The sequence below is a fragment of the Gavia stellata genome, chromosome 2 (assembly GCF_030936135.1).
Source record: "Gavia stellata isolate bGavSte3 chromosome 2, bGavSte3.hap2, whole genome shotgun sequence".
NCBI lineage: Eukaryota > Metazoa > Chordata > Aves > Gaviiformes > Gaviidae > Gavia > Gavia stellata.
The window spans coordinates 49,429,961-49,450,180 of NC_082595.1; the positions used below are offsets into that span (position 1 = coordinate 49,429,961).

Sequence of the window (20,220 nt, forward strand, 5' to 3'; positions counted from 1 at the left end):
GTTAGAGCACCCCTTACTGGACATGATCATGCAAGCTTCCAGTTCTGTGCTGTTTATCTATCGTGCTCTTTAGTGTGTTTTAGTTTCGTTCTGTTCTGTTCTAAGGTTCGTATTTCTATATTGTCAACATCACCTGTAATTACTGTATTAGCTTTCCTAATGCAGGGAGGAGAGTTATGATAAAGGATGATATGTCATTGTTTATCTTCTTTATGTAAGTTCAGGACTACTGAATGCATATATAAATCTCCTGTCTACTGAGAATTATGCTGGTACTAATTCTTTGATGCTGACCAGCTCACAAATTACCACATAGAATTTGTAATGGTAAAATCATTTCTACCTTTTCCCATTCATAACTGATTTAATCTGTTTAATTGATGACAGGGAAGTGTGAAAATACAAGTGACGTTGGCTATATTTTTACATGCCTAACTCATAGCTTATCTTACTCAAAATAGAAATACAAAATATAAAAAGCACTGTGCAGTTCAGCAGTCTTAGGATTTAAATGCATGCATGAGTAACAAAAAAAGGAAGTGTTTTCTCCAAGTCCCTATCTTCATAGTAACTTTGCTGTCTCCTTCAATCCCCTATAACCTGCTGTCACTAATGATCCCTGTTTCTGACCTCTTTACTTAAAATTTCATAGAGGGGTCTGAGGTGAAAATTATATGTAGGGAAGCAGTGTTCTTTGCGTAAAATAAGTCACAATTTTGTTCTTCACTTACAATGAGGGAAGTGAACAATTCCCTTATTCTTTCAGTTCACTTGTTTTCTTTTCGGTCTTTTCTGTTCTGAATTCATCAGGACAGATTTTTGTTCATAGGGCATAGAAAATAAATAAGAAATTATACTTGATATTTTCATATTCAGGGTAGAAAGCAGGCTTCTGGTAATGTATTCTATGTAGTATGCATGATGCTGACCACTATTAGTACTTTTTTCCAGAGAAGTATAGATGCACTGTATTTCACTGGCAAATGGATTTGTTATGTGAAATGGACTATAAATGTATTTTTGGCAGATACGTATAAAGTTGTATATGCAAATCCTTATTTCTTAAAAAAAAAAAAGTGGAGTGATCAAAGCAAAACTTTGCAATGTCATTTTTGTACTAAATTTTTCCTTCAGTAAAACTGTCATACTGTTGAAGTATTTATTCGAACACATATGCTTCCAAGAGCACACACAGAATGGGATCTGAAGGTGGTGTAACAATTCTGAGAAAGTGAATGTATGAAGTGGTTTTTTTTTCCTTTTGCTTCACAACTAAATTGCTTATAAAACTAACAGCTGCTGTTTTGAAGCTAATCTTAGTGAATTGAATGTTCTTAACCATTTCTACAATCCCACAGTCCTTTATCTTGCCTCTCCTGCTGCTTTCCCACCACCCCTGATCCCATTAGCAAAACTTGAGACAGCCTCAGCTTTTACCAAAGTGCAGCTTTGGTTTCAGCTGCTTTTCTGCAAGAGGAAGTGAATGTTGCGCTTTTTTCTCTGTGGCATGGTTGTGATAAAGCTGTGGTGCTCTTATCTCTCTTTTAGGTAGTGGCTCTTTATGACTACACAGCGCATCGATCAGATGAGCTAACCATCCATCGCAGTGACATTATCCAAGTGTTATACAAAGATAATGATAACTGGTGGTTTGGCAGCCTAGCAAATGGACAGCAAGGCTATTTTCCAGCTAATTATGTGGCTGGTGAAAGTAAGTTTACTGCTGTCTTCCTGGTATACTGGTGTGGGTCTAACTGATGCTCCAAGATTTTACCATGCTGTACTGCTTTTTGTTCTGGACATAGGAATTTATGTAGCATGCAGATGGCATAATCATGACTTACTGTGATGCATAAATTGTATAAAGTTAGCTAACCACTTAGCAAGTTGACATACCTGACTTAGGAAGGTATTGGCACTTAGTTAAACATTCCAGCTTATATAGTACTGGCTTAATTATCAGTCAACTGGATTGATTTCTCATCTTTTCTTACATATAGCAGCCACCTGGTTCATGCACTACTTTGGCAATGTTTTAGGACACATCAAAGCATTTCACAGACATCTTGGGTTTTTCTTAGGCAATCTCTGTAAGATCTAATCAGTTGCTTTTGTAAAAACTTTTGAATTTCCCCCTACTCTAATGGAGAATGCTCAGTTCCCAAATAAGTGGATTTCATATGAAGTTTTAAAAGAACACTAATGGTTAAATCTCATATCTGAGCATTGAACTTGATACCAGGTGCTTGTAATTAAAACAGTTTTGATTAAACTAATACAGACAAACCTAAATGAATCTGAACAAATAACATAGGAAGCATCCTACTGAGTCAACTGATGTAAAGATGCTCAGTGTCCTGACAGTTGTTAGTATTCAGCTTATGGACATAGTGCAGTGTCACATGCTACAAGAAATTAATTTGCCTTCCTAAACTATCAAACTATCAGTTATACTGGTGTTTAGAAATCTTTTAACCCAATATTTCTCAAGATGTTCTTCCCCCATTTTCTAGTTCCTCCCTCTGTCTTTCAAGTGAAGTCTAGTATTTTATGCCTCTTTCCTAAAAAACCTTGGACATAACACTATGTTAACTTGATGATGGTAATTAAAGTTAGCTTAATGACTGCCCTTCATCTTTGTCCTCCCCTTGCACATCCTGTGCATTTTCTCCTTCCTTTCTTCCTTGCAAAATAAGCCAGAGAGCAGACTCTAGGAAGAGTCTGCAGTGATGGCCTGTTGGTCTTAGAAAAACAAAAAATTTTTGAGGCAGTTGTCCAACTGTGCAAAAAAACCCTGGTATATAATTTGTTATTTCAGTTGGTGAACATATTATTGAACCAAAAGAAATGCAGATGATACATTGGTTAAATATCAGCTGTATTGCTGTCAGTATGGACTTTGTTCTGAGTCATGCAAAAGTTTGATTGTTTTTATTTTACATAATTACCTATATAAATTACCTAGATATAAATTACACTTAAATATAAGCTTACTAATATAAATAAAAGTTAATGGGCAAATTTTTATAAATTCTTATACAAAGTTTGGCTTCAAAGATTTTTCACCTGTTCAGTTCACATCCTGTTGCTGGCTAGATTTCTTTCATAATGGTGAGTTATGGATCCTGTTTTCAGACAAATATGAAGAGGAACCTTCAGGATTAGTACCAGATTCTGCTCCTCTCCTACCTGAAGGGCCAAGAGAAGCAGAGGAAGGTTCTCCAACACTACATAAGGTAATAATTTGAGAAGGAAGGATTCTGTAAGTAGTAGGTGGAGTATGTTCTTTGTGTGCCAGATGGACTGTATTAATTTTCAATCCTTTTTGGGAAAATTTCTTATATGTAGACCTCATTGCAGGCAAGCCGGTAGATTTTCAACAGGTGTCTGACATTTGTCTTGTGTGGAACCAGCTGTTTCATCATGTCGCAATTAAATATTCTGCCTACTCTTGCACCATTGTAATGAGTGGCAATCTCCCACTGACTCCAAGGCTGACAGAAGTATCTCTCACTGCTACCTGACATAAATAACAGTTGAAGAAACAACATGGATTTGTCAAAACCTGACATACTTTTGGGCACTTGACTGTCATTCTCAGAATATGCACTGCCCACATATTCTTCAGATTTTCTGCCATGAAATTTCTTTATCTATCAGGTTGCTTAGGAAAAAGCTGTGATGTTTTTCTCTTGAGAGTTTTTTAGTCTGTGTAATAATATCCTAATTAAAGATATACAATGTGATCATAAAGTCTTATTACCAGGCCAGGAGATACGCTGCATCTAAATGTGCTTAATTTTCAATGGATGTTTCTGTTTAAAAGCTGCTGATGGTTCTCTGATGTGAATGACTGCACCCATCCTGTAGGTTGGTCAGGAGGGTGGACTATAGAGACTTCATGGTTTGGAAGAGCAAAGGAAAGAAAGGCTTTTGTTTTGACTATATCTAATATCTCTCCACTCCCACGGTATACTTATATTGGGTTGCAATTGCATATGGCATTGTGGTGTTGTTTACATATCACATACTATATTGTATGCAGAAGCATTCCTTTTTCTGTGATTTTAGTTAGCAGTCAGAATACAGTATGTACAGAAGAACAAAGAAACAACAGCCAGTTTTTAATAAAGGAAGAAAATAGAGGTTTGATTTTTATTTTATTTTTTCAGATCTTTAGAGGTACTGCTATGTGCAAAGCAGGCCAAATGACTCTCGCTTCTCCAGACAAACAGAGATTAGAAACTTTGCATAGCTTATGTTCCCCTTCTGTGAAGTAAGACTGATGATTGCCTTAAAACATGGGATACTTCGTAAGCAAAAAAAAAGTAATAGAAATTAGTTGAATAACTGTTAGAATTTAAGAATTTTTTTTATTCCGGAATGCTTGTATCCTTCGTAAGTGTGCTTTCCATAGCTATTCATATAGTCAAATGGTACTAACATAACTGCTTTAAAAGTGACTTTTGTTCAGATTTCTTTCAAATGTCTTGACTTTTCCATGTACTTTTCTAAAATTGAATCTAATATTTTGTGTCTGATTTGCAATACTCAAAACGTATGCTATGTTGTTTAGTTACGATTTTTTCTTTCTTCAGATGATTTATCTAACTGTATAATATATATTGCAATGTTCATGGTTAAAACATTCAAAGCTACTTCTATGAACCTTTTTTGTGTAGCTTTTGTTTTTAATAGTTGAATAGAGATAGGTAGCATTTAATAAATTATTGAGTACAGATTACTCACTTGGCAGTCTTGTTGAAGCCTGCTGTCTTGTTGAAGCCAACTGCTATAAATCGAATTACGAAGTGTTTTGTTTCTAGCTATACTTTAAAAATGGAATTAATCACTACACCAAGCAGTAATAATTAATCTGAAGTATCTTTTACCTCTTCATAGCTGAGAAACTCATAGCCAAACCATTGCCCAAGAAAGACAAGGGTGCATTACTTCCAGATACTCCTCTAAAGGCAGACTGGAACAAATACAGGAAAAATTACAACATTACTGGAAAGCATGAAGATTTATTTCATCTGTTGTCTACATTGCTGGAAGCAAGGAAGGTAGCCCAGAGGGAATATGTAGCTATACTCACCCAGTTTCACTCATACGCAGATTAGAAGAGGGAGAAGTGCTGAGATACTTACTGTCATTAAAGACTTTATCATTTTTATCCACATCTTTTTTTCTGTTTTAATCTAGTAGGAATCTAGTTTATTTACTGGATCAAAATACTTTTATGTGCACTAACTAATGTTACTAACATTTACAACCAGTATTTATTATTCAACTTTGTGAGAAGTAACGTTTGATTAGTTTTGATCACTTATATTTTCTCTAGTGTCTCTGGTTGACATATTTTTCTAACAATAGTTTTTGTATTACTATTAGCACTTTTTTAGTAACATTCAGTTTTAGTAATATTTCCTCAAAATATTCTTTACTTTGATTCTACTGGCACTTTGAATTAAATTGACTACATATTTAATAACTAGTTGGAATTTTGTAGTAGTCTATGTAGTACGTACATATATTCAAAAGGCATAATTTATAAAGTGTACAGTAACAGTCCAAAAACCAAGCAAATATGTTACTTTTTATCTTGCACAGCATCCAAGGGCACCACAAAATCATAAAGAGTCCAAAGAAAAGTAATGAAACATTCACAAGTCCTGGGAAAAATGGTGTAAGAGGGTATACTTACAAGACTAAACTAGCAAAGAATGAGCAGTGAAGAGGGTGTATAACATAGTACATGATGTAGAGAGGTGAATTGGATACACTCTTTCTTCTTTTCTTTTTTCGTCCCTTCTGCTGTTAAAGAAGGTCAGGGAACATTAAGCTGGAATGGAACACATCTAATATTGGTAGAAGGAAATTTATGTTTATGCCATGTTTAGTTAATCTGGTGAACCTAGCTACTACAAGACACTATTACAGGGAATATTTTTTTTAATAATACATTTTAGACTGAGGTAATGGCTGAGAATCCAAAAGCATCTAAACGAATGGGAAACACAAATCTGGCTGATTTTTTTTTTTTTTTTTTTAAATTTCGAGTTACATAAGTACTGTATAAATCACCAAGAACATAGTGAGTTGAATCAAATGATGAATTAAATCTCTGTGTATGACTCGTGATGCCTTGAAGTGTAATGGTTTTACAAAAGCTGCAGAGTGCTGCATAGAAGAAACAAATTGCCATTCAGCTGTTTGTCATAATGAAGGAAAGTTCTGCAGCACTTTGGCTTTAGGCAATACCAGATACTTCTGAGACAAAACTGCTAAGACCACTGAGGGGGCTGATCGGTTATGGCAGTTCCTGTGTTGCAGCAGTGACACAGCAACTTTTCTTCCTATTCCTTTCTTTTTTTTTTTTTCAGTATTAGAGCTGATGAAAGCAAATGCCAATTTCTTTTACATGGGAAATAGGAAAAATCACTACTTTGTAGTACACTAATTTTTTTTTTTTGCTTTGACAGAAAAGGAAGTATTTTTTTTTTAAAAATTCAAAAATATTTATTGAATAATTAAGTTGTTGCTTAATTTGTTACCACAAGCAAGAAAATATAGCTGAATTTTTTAGTTGTGTTTGGTTTTTGGCTGCAAGCATGTTTTCCCAAATACTTAGTTATATCCAGGTCTGCTGTATCGATTGTTCTTTCTGATTTTTTTGAGGAATGCTTAAATATTTTAGCTCTGTTAAGACTGCAAAAAAAAAGTTACTGTGAAAATCATCATAGCAGTTACTCATGAGATTTTGCTACCATATGAGGTTAAATAGGGCACTTAAAATGTAGAAGAATACTATAGTTTTAATTACTGAGAATACCAGATAGTCTAATTAAAAATAGTTTTCCAACTGCAGATATTATAAATGCATATCTAGCTAATCTTCAGAATTTAATGATGAGTGAATAAAATAGAATCATTAACATTGGAAGAGGGTGTAATACTCAAGATCCAATATTAATCTTTGCAAATAATAAAAAAAAGTTGTAGTTCAAAGAACTTGCTTTCAAAATGCTTTCTACCATCAGCTTTGCATTCATAACATAATAATTTTATGCAAACCTTGTTTTCCTGCCTTATGAGTTACTTAACTCCTGAGCCACAAAATTAGGTCATAATCATCTTTAATTACAACATACATCTAAACTGCCAATAGAAATTTCATGGAGTGAGTTTCTCACTGAACTGATGAAGAATCCCAAGAAATAGAGACGGGCTTGTCATCTGGCTGCTCCAGTAAATGTGCTGTTTTCGAGTTCCTTAAGCTGAAGGCAGAAAAGACAGGAATTCAGATAGGGTTCTATTAGAAACCAGAATTTGGGTTTTGCAAAATTTTGGCAAATCAGAGACATTTCAAAGTCAATAGAGTGTCTTTCTCTTTTTTTGGCTGTCTATAAAATGTTATGTATATGTTTTACAATTTAAGGTGGCCTACCACTCACTATACAAAATGCATCTAATTGGATTCTGGATGTTAATTACTCAATTCTACATTGTGGGAGAACAGTGGGAAGTAGTAATAAAAAAAAACAAAACAGTAATTTAAAATGTCCATTAAAAGCGTAAGAAAATATTCTTTCTAGTGTATTTATCTTTGAAAAATGATGTTGTTAAGGTGTAAAATAATGATCATAAGCATGAAAAGAAAAGGGTTACCTTCAAGAACTACATTATTATTGCACAATTTGGATAATCTACTTAGAGATCATCAAAACATGATTCCATGTATATTTAAACAAAGTTTGAGATTATCACTGTTCACATAAATAATTCATGTTCTTGCTATTCTTCCCCTAGAGTAGGTTGTTGTCAGACTTTCTGAATACTTAGCCTAGCGTGTCTGAAACTAACCTGCCAAGCAATTGATGCTTGAGCTCTTTCGATGTGGGTGGTTTTGTGGGCTCAAAATGTATTTATTAGATCTAAAAATTTAAAAACCATAGAAAACTTGCTCAAAAAATATTTCCAAAAATACTAGCTAGAAATTTTTCTATTAATTTCATCAAAAACTTTCATTTTATAGTTTGTGCTGTTTCTGTTTTCTTCTTTAATGGTTACTGGGGAACACTTCAGTGACTGATTATCTTTTAGGAAGAGGAGGAACTAGGAAGATGTGATGATGTTAATGAGGGAAACATTAAAGAATTAATACGATGGAACTCTTGCAGTGAATAGAGCGGAAGGCTTTCAACATGTAGTGAAGTGTGCTCATTTTCAAGGTTCAGAGAGGTTGCAAACCCACAAAAATGTGATATTCAATTGAATTAGAATGTATTACAGTGAAGTTTATAATTGTGGGCTTCGTTCATGCCTAATATGATTACAGATCTCTCTTTCTAAAGGCATTAACATCTGGGCTGATAGAAACTATGCTTTTCTAGAATCAGTGAGCAAAGCTACTGTGTGGTCTTCCATGTAAACTGTTGAATAGGCATTATAAAATAGAGACATCTTTGCAAATCCTACTTTTGAAATAGTAATTACTTTGTTCTTGAAGAAATTCTTTTTCTGAAGGAAATGTCACGATGGTACCATCTACGAGGAATAGACCATTTTCCTTAAACATTACCCGACATTAACATATTTCACCTTTTTGGTTCAGTAGTTTCTCTTTTTAGATACTCCATTTTCCCTTTAAAATCCAGTTTGTACTATTCAAATTGAATTACTCTCTCTTAAGCATGTGTGGTGCTACTTTATTTGCAAGCTGGTAGCTCTTTCTTTTTTAACTCCAAAACCACCTCTGTGGCTCCTAGTGTGTTCTTTCACAAACAATGTTTATGCCTGTGTCTGTAATATCATTTGAGTCATTGAAAGAAAAGCTATCTGGTTTATAAGCAAATTAATATCTATTGGGAAAAAGGAAAAGATGAAGTGACATCCATTGTCATTTGCTGTAAGTGACTAGTCTGTTTAAAGATAGGAATAATCAGGCTAAGCCCCTGAACTGGTCAAGCAGAACCAAAAATACTGTTGAGGGACATTTTTATTATTAAGATAGCTCTGAGGAGCAAGCGAACTTCTCTGTCCCCATTGTTTTCTCCTTGGGTCCTCATAGCCTCTTTCTGAACAGGATTGAACTATTTTTATGCAAATTTTGATGCAAAGCTGTAACCACAGATAAATTCCCAGAGGCCAAGACTTCAAGACTGAAAACAGCTGTTCTAAACCATAGTGCTTCAGTCTGAAGTATCTTGTCTCCACTCTTCCTCCTCTTTCTTTTGCTGTCCCTCAAACAGTCGTCTAGTTGATTGGATTTCTGAGATGCAGTATTTGTCAGTGTTGAGCCATGACTATGGTTTTCACCCACCAGATTTCCTGCTGGTCTCTCCTAGTCCTGAACAGGCCCAGGATTTTGCAGTTTCAAAGACTAGACAAGGCAAAGTCCTCTCTGTCTGTGGCTGTAGCATTCATGGATGGAGAAGCTAGTGAGTGTTGGCTTAGTCCTAAACGCTACAGTGGTTTAGCTGTCTTTTATGAGAGAGATGGAAATTCATGCCAATGTGTCTGTTGTATACAGAGCCACGGTTCTGCTAAATACTACAGCTAAGTTATGGTGAATCTGATTTAGATAGGCTTGTTCTTTAAAAACACTAGAGAGGAGGAAAAAAGCAATCATAATTTAATTACATTTTAAATAGGAAGGTCATGGCAAAAGAAATACATGTAATTCCACTAGCAAAGCTCCCTGACAGTTTTTCATTGAATGGGGAAATGTGTGGAGGGGTACAGGCTATCAGGAAAGAAAATGATGAGTATGGTGTGGTATCACAGCACTTCTCCCAAACTTGACTTGTTCAAACAGTTTTGACAGGAGGCATCAACATGGTTCTGGGGAGTTAAGTACATTGCTATAAATCTTTTATCCATGGACTGTGTAATAGAAAACAAAATACAAACTTAATACTGAGTTTAACGTCCTAAAGACTAGTCTGAAAAGACACAGAGACATGTTCGTTCTTGCTGTCTGTGATCCAGCGAATCTTTAATTAGATCAAGTTCTGTAGAAACAGCTTCTATGGGAGCATTCCCCTGTGCAGAGTAGGCTATAGAGCAAGTGCATTTACTTTCACGGCTTGAATCACCTAGATAAGATTGCCTACACCACTCCATTCTGTCCATCTATCTCTTAGTCTCTTAGAGCACCTCTGCAGACCATCAGTCTTAGGGACAATTCTGCACAGCCTAGAGGAAAGCACTACCAAAGATGTAGACTTGGGATGAGACTTTGTCCCTGGTATTTCCTTTAGACGCCCTCTGCTTCAGGTTTTGTTATGAAGTGCATTCTGATACGTATGATTGTTTCCACAAGTTGCACAGGGCTGGTTTAGTGCTTAACTTACTGCTGTGGATTCTACAGCAGGGGTCAGAAACTGAAACGCTTTTGTGTATTTAGCCTTTAATCGTTTTGCCTTCATTGCTTCTTATGTGGCAACACTGTGACAATATTAAGTATCAAAAAATTGAGGCCAAATGAGCTGTAAAGCAAGCAAGTATTCTAGAAAAGGAAGTATATATTTTATTACAATTGTTATTTTTATGATCGTAAACAAAGCAAAAGAAACTTCAGAAAATCTAAGCTTCTACAGATGATATGAACTGATGTTCTCCTCTCATTCTGGTGGGCTATATCTTTCAAAGGGTGGAGAATTAGAATATGGCAACAGAATTGAACACCATTAGTGACACTGTACAAAGGACTGTGTTCAGTACTTGTTCTTGTGAACCAAAAAGTTCAAGATAAGTATTATGAATATCTGACACATTAATTTTTTTCTTTAAAGCAGGCAGAGCCCTAATAATTAATTCTGTATTAATATTTAAGCTCTGCAATCTGGATTTAGCTAACACTGTATCTGTTACAGTGCTAGGGTTTGGAGCTTCCTGTGACATCTGCCCCTGCATAACAAGAGGTTGAGAGATTTAGAGATGGGGAGAGAAGAAACCAACAGCCTCTTCAGCCCCTCCATACTCTAGAATTCTGTGGCTTGATCCTTACATTATCATGTCCTTGATGCATTCGCAGTGTCTAAGTGTTACCACTACCTCCTTAGCCACATACCTCCTGCCTGTTTTCCCAGCCTCCACTAGCTCATTCACTGTGCTCCTCCTGCTGCTTCATCCCCTTGTTGCACCAGCTCCTGCACTGTCTTCTTGCATCTGCCACTGACCCCACTTGTTCCTTCAGTACTGCTACTGCTTGCTCACATCACTGACATGGGAAAAGTGGTTCAAGGAGTGGGCTGAGGGACTCAAAGGTATGTGGGATAGGGAAAAGAAGGTAGCGGCAGTGAGATCTGCTTCAAAAAGATCTAGTATCTAGTTCCTGCCTCATTACATACTTGAAAGTTTGTAGGTAAGAAAGGTATCATACTTGAACTGTGCTTTGGAGAATTTGGAGTCTGTCCCTACAGACCCTAGGAATTCTCATTAGTTGCCATGTCAGGTGGACACAGCTATTCCAAGATAGTCTCTAATTGTGTGCTTTTCTTTCCTTGGTATCTGTACTGAAATGCTGTGCTTGAATACATAAAAGCCTATGTGATGAGTAGTTTTTTAAAACAGATCATAAGAACCTTCAGTTAGGCAGCTTAATTTAGTGGACACTTCAATCTTCTAACTATAAAACAAGGATAATTTTCTGTGTTTTGGTATCTGTAAGTATTAAAAAACCTTAGTCTATTTTTTATAAGAGAAGTCAGTCTTCTGTAGTGACACTTAAAGGAATTCTACCAAACTGTGCTTTGGAAAGGTCCATATTTGATTATAGTATTAGTACACGGTCAAGATTCTGTTACATTTACTCAAAAAGGAGGGTAAAAAACCTAGTTCAACATCAGTCATGTAGGATTTTTGGAAAAAGATTTTGTTTTGACTGCAAGTGAAGTGAATTCATGATTGTGTATGGCAAGGAACCGCAATGTTATGAATGCTGAAGGAGGTATTAATTACTCAGAGTCATTCCCTTTATAGCACTCCCTTGTATTTTTGTATCAGTGGCATTAGATTTCCTCCTTTTGTGTTTACTTTTACCATTGACTTAGTCTCAAGTTTATTACTGTATTAACAAGGATTTTGTGTGTGAAGTAGAAGACTTTTCTTCATAGCCCCACCAGTGCTACATTATTATATTCTAATAGGCTGACTTTTGTCTAAACTAATCCAGCCATCTGTGTCATTTCAGCAGACTAATTCTAATGACCAATGTTTGAACATAGTTGTTGTGGGCAATGTACTTATATGAATTCAGTAAGTCAATGGGAGCTTGATCCTGTTTCTTCTAAGTCAGCAGAAAAATAATATTAAATTAATAAAATAATACTAGGGAGCAGGACCAAGACAAAAAAGTTCAAATTTCATTCAATTACTAACATTGACGAGGTGTTTTTTAAGTAATTCCATTTAGAGTTTAAGAAAGTAATTAAACTGTTCAAAGCCTAAAACTGAGGTTTGGGAAATACGGGTTCTGGTTCCAGTACGGTCTTCATTTGTGTGTGCCAAGACAGTTTTCATCTGTGGGTCACTTTACCCCAAATTAAAATTGGACATAAGTACTTGACAGGGGAATGTTAAGTTTTATTCATTAGGGCTTTGAAATCTGTGATGGATAAGTTCAGTGTCTGAAAACAAAGTATTTTCATTCCATTTGAAAATACCAAAACTAATGCTTAAGTGACAAAAAAGAACTGCTGTGAAGCAACCCTCTCTTTTCTCTCAGTTTAAGATAAATATGGAGGAATCATGGTACACCTTGCCTGTGAGGTCACACAAAAGGAAATGAACAATTGGCAGACTAATGGGTCAAGAACTGTAATGTTTTTCTTCTCTGTTGCTTCCAGAAGGCTCTTGTTGACGTTGTGGTTACCTTTTTAGATGCTGTATTGTTGTTAGGCACTCCAGAGCTGCTGAATGATACTCCCTTCCTAATACTGCTTTTATTTAACTGGAGTTTTAGAGACAGTAATGTCAGTAACTGACTGTTTCCTGGAGCAATTCAGGCTGATAGCAAAGCATTAAACATCTTGTTTACAAACAGATGAGTACCTCTGTGCTTGGCAGAACTGGATGGGCTGATCCTTTTAACACTAAGGATATTTGAGAAATTCAGAAACAATGTAGTAGGTTTTGCTTTAGGCTGGCTATGAATCCAGAATTCAAGTAACAGTCTTAAAAAATCATAAATGTGGGCCAAGTTTTGAGGGTTGAGTTACTTTAAACCCCATTCTTCTCCTTTACTCCCTGAAAAAAATGTTATTTTTTGGAAAGTACCAGATCTAATCTCTCCCTCCCTTCTCTGGCCTAGGGCTCCAGTATCCTGAAAGAGACTTTTTCTCCAGGTTTCCAAGGTCTTCATAGGAACCTGTCTCCACTCTCACAATGCCTGCCTGGATATAACTTCTGTTTTTCTTTCAAGCATGCCATACCAAACGGACACTTACAGAACATCGCTGTCCTGTCAACCTGAACTAGAGAACCACAACAGTTTTTCAGTGACAGCATTGTGATACTAGATCTGAACCTACAGTGTGCTGCACTGCTTTCCACAGCTTTTCTCCTTGGTTGTGGTGCTCTGGAGGCCTGAAGTCCCTGGCTGGATGTGTAGTGTGTTCCTGGTTCCAGAAAAGCAAATGCTGAGTGAGACATAAGGCCTATCAGTTGTGTTGGCTTTTGCCCTCCATGAAAATGAAACTACATGGGTAGTTACCAGACATTTGTGAACAGCCTGGAAGAAGGTAGAGAAAATAATCTGTCCGTGAAGACAGTAAACTCAGGAAAGGCACTCACATTTCCTTATGGGAATTCTTGCGCTAAGTATGAGACTTGTTAGAATTAGAAGAGGTTTGTTTATACAGGGTATGAATTGCAGAGAGACCCACTAATGACATTGGAAATTAGAGAATTTACTTAAACTCTTCCAGGTTTGTTTGGTTGGTTGGTCTTAGCCCTGGCTTATAAAGTAACCTGGAATGATTTGAACTGCTTTTGACTGAAACTTGCAGGGTTAAAAAATAGACAGGTTTCTCTTGTTAAACTATGCAATAAGATGGCTTTTTGGCATTCTCTCTTCACTCATGCAGTAGCAGAAATAACAATTCTTTACAGACCATGTGTATTTTAAGCTTAATTCAAGCATATTCATAACCTCTTGTTTCTACACAAACCTGAAAACTGTCTTTTATTTGCAAGTAATTTTTTTGCCTTTTTTGTTTTTTAAAGCAGGGTACTGTTTCCTTGTTTGTAACCACATAGGAGTTAACATTTTATGGCTGATAGACATTCTTTTTCAAACGAGGTATATTCTCTCCTTATTCAGGAAGCTGGTGGGTTTTCTGTGTACACGTGTTGGCCCCATTGTCTGTCTTCTTTTTACCTTCCTGCCTTTTTAATTTTTTTTTCTTTTACAGATGTCACCAGTCATCAGTAAGTCAGGGGACCTAAAATTTAGCTTGGAGCGTGACATAGATAGAGACTCACCTGCAACACAGTAAGCAAGAAATACTTAAAACAGTTTGCAGTGTTATTTCTACAACGGCTGTTAGAAAACTGTGAGAAATGTTGGAAGGGTTATTCTGTTTTAGCAAGTAGAACAACAAGTTAGAGTTAGGATAATCATTCAAAAAGTGCTTCACACCTGAAATGTGAAGGAAATACCAGTTTGTATATATGTACATACACACGTAGCCCTACACAGACTCTGTCCCCTGAAAAGAGCAAGGACTATAATGTACATGAGAATGAAAACTCAGGGATATGGGATTGCCCTGTGGCATCCCTTAGCTATGTATTAGGCTTCATTGCTACAAACTGCAAACTATTTTTGCACCTTCTAAAAATTAATTAGTATAAATTGCAAAAGGTTGTCACATACTAAGAAGATGCAAGCTAGCATCTTTGATTGTGACACTTGCATTTTTTAAAGATTATATGTATTCGTTGTCTTGAAAGCTGTAAGCAGATAAGATCTCAACATCTTGAACAAGAGCTTCCACAATATCTTTAGCTATTGCAACCATTTATACTTCAAAAAATACATCTGAAAATACTTTCCTGTGTTTGCCATTACAAGTATCTGTCATCTAAGCAAAGTTATTTCACTGATCGTTTTCCAGACTGGTCCTCTCCCCATATAAATAATCTGTGCATATACATTGTAGATGCAGATACCTATCTAATTTTAACTTACCTTTAAATCTTAATTTTCTGTCTCCACCTGTATCTAGATTTGAAAATAAATTGTGAGTGGAAAGTTTAACCCTCATGTATGAGAAATGGGCTGTATAACTACACATTGACAGAATTCAGCGTTGAATTTTGAGCATAACTATTCTGATAGGATGTACATTAAGGAAGGAAATGCCTTAAAAAGCACAGTTACTGTGATGGATGATACAATCTGTTAGAAGCCAGTATCAAAAGTTTTGTATGACTCAACTGCATTAGTAGAACTTCAGGAAACAATTATTTTGAGTGACCTTTCCAGGGCATCCACTGAAGAATGTGGGACCACAGATTTAAAATATGGATTCACAAATCATTTAATCAAATTCAAGAATCTTGAGTCATATCAAATGTGAAATACTCATTTTAATGGTAACTAAGGGTGTCCTGAGAAGGGGTCACACTGAAGTGTCATGCTGAAGAAACAGAGCCCCAAAACCGCTTCAGTTACATTTCAAAAAGGTGAGAGAAGACACCTTCATGACTGAGTCACTGGAATGTACTCCCTCCTCCTGAACTATAGGGAGCAGAAGCATCATGGAGATGCCAGTCTGAAGTCATGCTTCATGTCATTGCTGTCCCATCTGGGCAAAGAGCAGTGTTGCAGAGCCTCATTCACAAGCTTTCAGGGTACTGAGCCATTTATACCTGATCACTAGTGAAAGATGCCATGAGGTAGCGTTTGATGCTATACCTTGTCGGGGACAACTAATTTGAAAGGGAGGAAGATAGTACTACAGTCAATACTACACAGTGTTGTATTTGCCTTCCACGTACAGGACATTCTAGGCTTTATTACATTTTTGCTGCATTTGTCCCCAGTGCTTGTGTTTTGTCTGATGTGGAGAGGGCAGTTTTCACTGCATGTTTTAAGGTCAGGATGCAAATCTGAGTAATGTCTGTTCCTGATGTAAAGCTTGAACCTGAAAGTATGTACTTTGCAAGCTCTTCCCTGGACTAGAACGTAATGAAATGTGATTCACTTGTCTTTGTAATTATAGCAGTGACTGCACATACCAAATTTTTTTCAGAAGAGACTACAAGTTTTTGCCTTATTTTGAGAGCTAGACAAAAGAAGGATCTTCTGGCATTTCTGATGCCAGTAGTTTGACAGACTGTTCCATATTTCTGTTTAGTACAGATTAGATAATAAAACATCTCAGAAATACGTCTGCATATTTTTGATGAAAACCCTCACTTCTTTAGACCTGAAACCATGACCTGCAGGGGCTGTGTCAGAACTGTAATTTCCTTGTTCACTGTAGTTGATGTGTCTTGAAATAACCTTTAAAAAATGACACACATGCAAGTGTTGCGATCTTAACTGGAAAAGTTTTCTATTTTAGCATCTAAAAGCAGTATCAACATGACTTGAGGTCCAAGTCCAATGTGTACTTAGAGTTGCTCCACCTAAAACATTCTGTTATCTTCCTTTTTTCTCTGAAAATACACTTAATATCTGTGTATATCTGTGTATAATAGGAATTATGCAGTAAATAAACTTCATAAGTATCAAGTGACATGTGATTGCCAAGTACGCACTTTCACTATGGAGAAGTGAAACTGTTAGCACCTGCACAAGTCACTATACCTTTCTTTGAGCCTCCAAATGAATGTTTGCTGTTTTGCCTATTAGAACAGTCTTCATTATGGCCACAATACCTACTGTAAAAGAAGGTGAATGGCAAGCCCTCATGACATGTCTATATTTCAGAATTTCTGGATGGAAAATATGGTTTTGCAATAGCAAAACAAATTTTATCCAAGGTGGTAGGAGATTTTTATCTTAGGCAAGCAGTTAACCTATCTTCTGCAGACTCTAGAAGAAATAAAGAGATGTCCACATAATAGATGCTAAGTGAACTAAGGTTTTTATCTAAGTGTCTCAAAGATTTGATACATCATCACATCTGATGTTCAAATAATAAAAAGAAGAAAACTACTTCTCAAAATTTGAGTAGCTTTATGCGGAAAATCTGCATATTAGCCTTACCCTTCGAATATTAATGGTTAGATACTATTTGTCAGTACAGACATTATCTCCGAAGATATATTCCCATTGTACAGTTTTGTTGAGCTGCACAAGGTAGTGCTCTCTGCATAGATTTACAAGTGATTACACATCAGACCCAGCCGAACACTCAGTTTGGTAGATTGGTACTTATATTACTGATCAATTATAATCCTGTACCCTGGTTTCCTCAGGCAGCAGTACTTCTCAAATTGTTCCAGGAATCCTAACCCACAGGGTCTTAAACTCCAAAATGTTTTCCTTTGAGATGTTCCAGTATTAGAGCTGCAGCAATTCATGTGTTCATGAATGCACAATTTAGCTTAAAAAAAATCCAAACTATAGGCAGGTAGTCATCAGTCCATTAGCAAGGCTGATGTGTAAGCATTTTCATCTATAAAATATGATTTCATTAGGACAGTATCATCAACAGTAATACTCTGCAGCACCCTTTTTGGGGAAACTGCACACGTCTCATTACCTTCTTTAGTCTTGATTCATCCACTCGCTTATGTGTTTCAGGAGCATTCAACGTACCAGTTTTGGTCAAAAACCAAGACCTCTTTGTGCTAGGCACAACACAAATTTTCAACTTATAGTTAAATAAAGTTACAACTTCTGTCAAGAGTGGGAATTCATGGTAGAAGTGGTGTAACGTCTGCATAATCCCTGGCATCATCTGCAAGACCAGTCTAATTCCCTTGTTAAAGGCACTAATGGGGAAAGATACAGAAGCTTGACTGATGCTTTTGGCATTGTATGAACTCTGATAAGCATGAATAGATATTAAAGTGATTTCTGATTCAGGTAAATTAAAATGGAAAAACTAATCTTAGGAACTTTGCCTGCCTGTCTTATTCCTGTTGAATGAATAAACCAGGAATCTCTCTTTAATTGCAAGTATTTTGGTGTTTGAGCTTAGGAAAGAAAGAAAAAGTGCAATGGCTTTTACGAGAAAAGGAGGCTGGTAATTTGTTTTTTCAAATTACATCTGTTGACTATTGATCAAGACTGGCTGATTTTTAAGATCATGAGCACTTCTTTTCAACGCAATGCTATGATATGTTAAAAAGTAGACTAGTGGAGTGGTCTCATATTCTGTCTTCATGTTTTTTCTGTCTTTGTTCTGCTGTGGAACAGTAGTTTTTGTAGCTGTTTCAGCATTGTACTCAAGGGGGACAGGCAGACAGTTGCTCTAACACATCAGTTGTGGATGGAAAAAGCTCTAAATTTGCACTAACTTTGTGTTTCTTTTACTCTTCTTATATCCAACTTTCTCTAGAAGTGCAAAGAAAAAGAAGAAAAGGATACAGAAGAATGAGATAGAAAATCAGCACAACTTAATGGGTGTTGATACTCCTGTATCATCAGTTACAGCTAATGGTGTTGAAAATGAACCTACAGCCCATGGGGTAGAATTGAAGAAGAAGAAAAAGGCAGTGAGAGGCTCAAACTTTAGCACAAATGGAAAGACAAATACTGCCTTTGAGCCTGAATGCAATGACGTTTAGTCACAATTCAATTCTAAGTACTGCTGTGATATTCAGTATACACATTGAAGGCTACAACTATGATCTCACTTCTAGGATTAACAAGAAACAAAGAAGTTAAAATACTCAAATATGCAAAATGGCAGCAGTTGTGACTTACCAATAGTGTAAACCAGTTTTGGAAGACTTTTGCCCTGGGTTCCATGAAATCAACAGAACTTGAATGTTCAGCTCCTCACCGGACTGGTAAAATCTGAAACCGACTTTCATAAGCTTTTTAAAAATATTTTCCTGACATCAAATATTCATTTGGACTGCATTTTGCAGCTCTGAAGTGAATTGTTGAGTAACTACCTATGCAACTACATTGTCTTCAGTGGGACTACTCATGCTTACCAATGTAAATGGGTTGCAAATTCCAGGCAGTTATATGTTTCATATGAGGTTTTCTGCACATAATAAAGGTGCATTGCAGTTTTTTCAAGAGTTCATGGCTGCTTTGGCAGCAGTCTTGCCAAATATACTTTCTTTTGTCTGAATGGAATATTTCATATCCAACTGTGCTGTTTGTTTTACTTGTTGTTCTTATTCACTTGTAAGTGTCTTTAATCTATTTTTTGCTTGAGTATTATGTTGTGAACTTTTACTGATGACTTCACTAATTATCTACAGTCCTAAATAATTTATGTTTTATATTAAAGGAAACACGTTCTATCAGTTAGTGTTGGTATTTTTTCTGGCTGATGATGTCCAGTTTATTTTTACTCTGCTAGGAAATTCTTCCTCCTCCCCCTCTGAAGCAATAAATAACATAAAATTAGAAAGCCCTTATTTAGTAGACAGGGCACTTGATTCCATTAAAAAAAGAAGTGAGAATAACAATGTTGGGCACTGATGTGTGAAATGCAGATGCAGAGGACTAGTTGCTATATATTGTAATATCTTCCCTGCATATGTTTTAAAGCCAGAAAAATCTGTAAACTTCTTTCTTTTGAGTAAGGCACGGCAACAAATACTCTTTTTTTGCCACACTGGTAATTGTTCTTTGCTAACAGTCCTAGCTTTGCTTTGCCTGGAGCATCTGTATGGAGTTCTCCCCTAAATGGGACTTGTGCGTATGTACTGGAAACTTACTAATGTCTCTTTCCCCAGTCCGAGGTGGTGTAAAATTATCTTAGTCCTGGGACTGCCTGATTCCAGCGAGGCTCCTAGCCTCTTACCTCTCTGCCTTTGCAACGTATTCCAGCTCATCACTCTGTGTGACATGGGATTTAAATATTTTATAAAAGAGAAAAATCTCAACATCTTACATTTCTTAAAATGTCCTGGATCACATTTAAAATAAGGGCAGAGCGTGACATCAGGCTCCACGTCAGGGAGAGCTGAGCAGTAGCCAAGATCTGGGAGCTCATTGGAAAGCATTGTAAAATGTTAATTTGGCATTGTGGACACTGAAGACAGAAATAACACTTCAGATAAACACCA

At 36.3% G+C, this 20,220-nt stretch overlaps 1 protein-coding gene across 2 annotated transcripts in view; it reads left to right on the forward strand.

Annotated features, from left to right (window-relative positions):
- The window catches only part of AHI1 (Abelson helper integration site 1), a 104,011-nt gene extending 84,588 nt beyond the window's left edge, over positions 1-19,423 (forward strand). For both annotated transcript variants that reach the window (XM_059833031.1, XM_059833024.1), the window contains 4 exons: positions 1,549-1,711; positions 3,136-3,236; positions 14,421-14,500; positions 18,528-19,423. In XM_059833031.1, the coding sequence (XP_059689014.1) occupies positions 1,549-1,711; positions 3,136-3,236; positions 14,421-14,500; positions 18,528-18,756 (573 nt within the window). In that variant the 3' untranslated portion in view covers positions 18,757-19,423. The remainder of the gene's footprint in view (positions 1-1,548; positions 1,712-3,135; positions 3,237-14,420; positions 14,501-18,527) is intronic.
- The last annotated feature ends 797 nt before the right edge of the window (positions 19,424-20,220 follow it).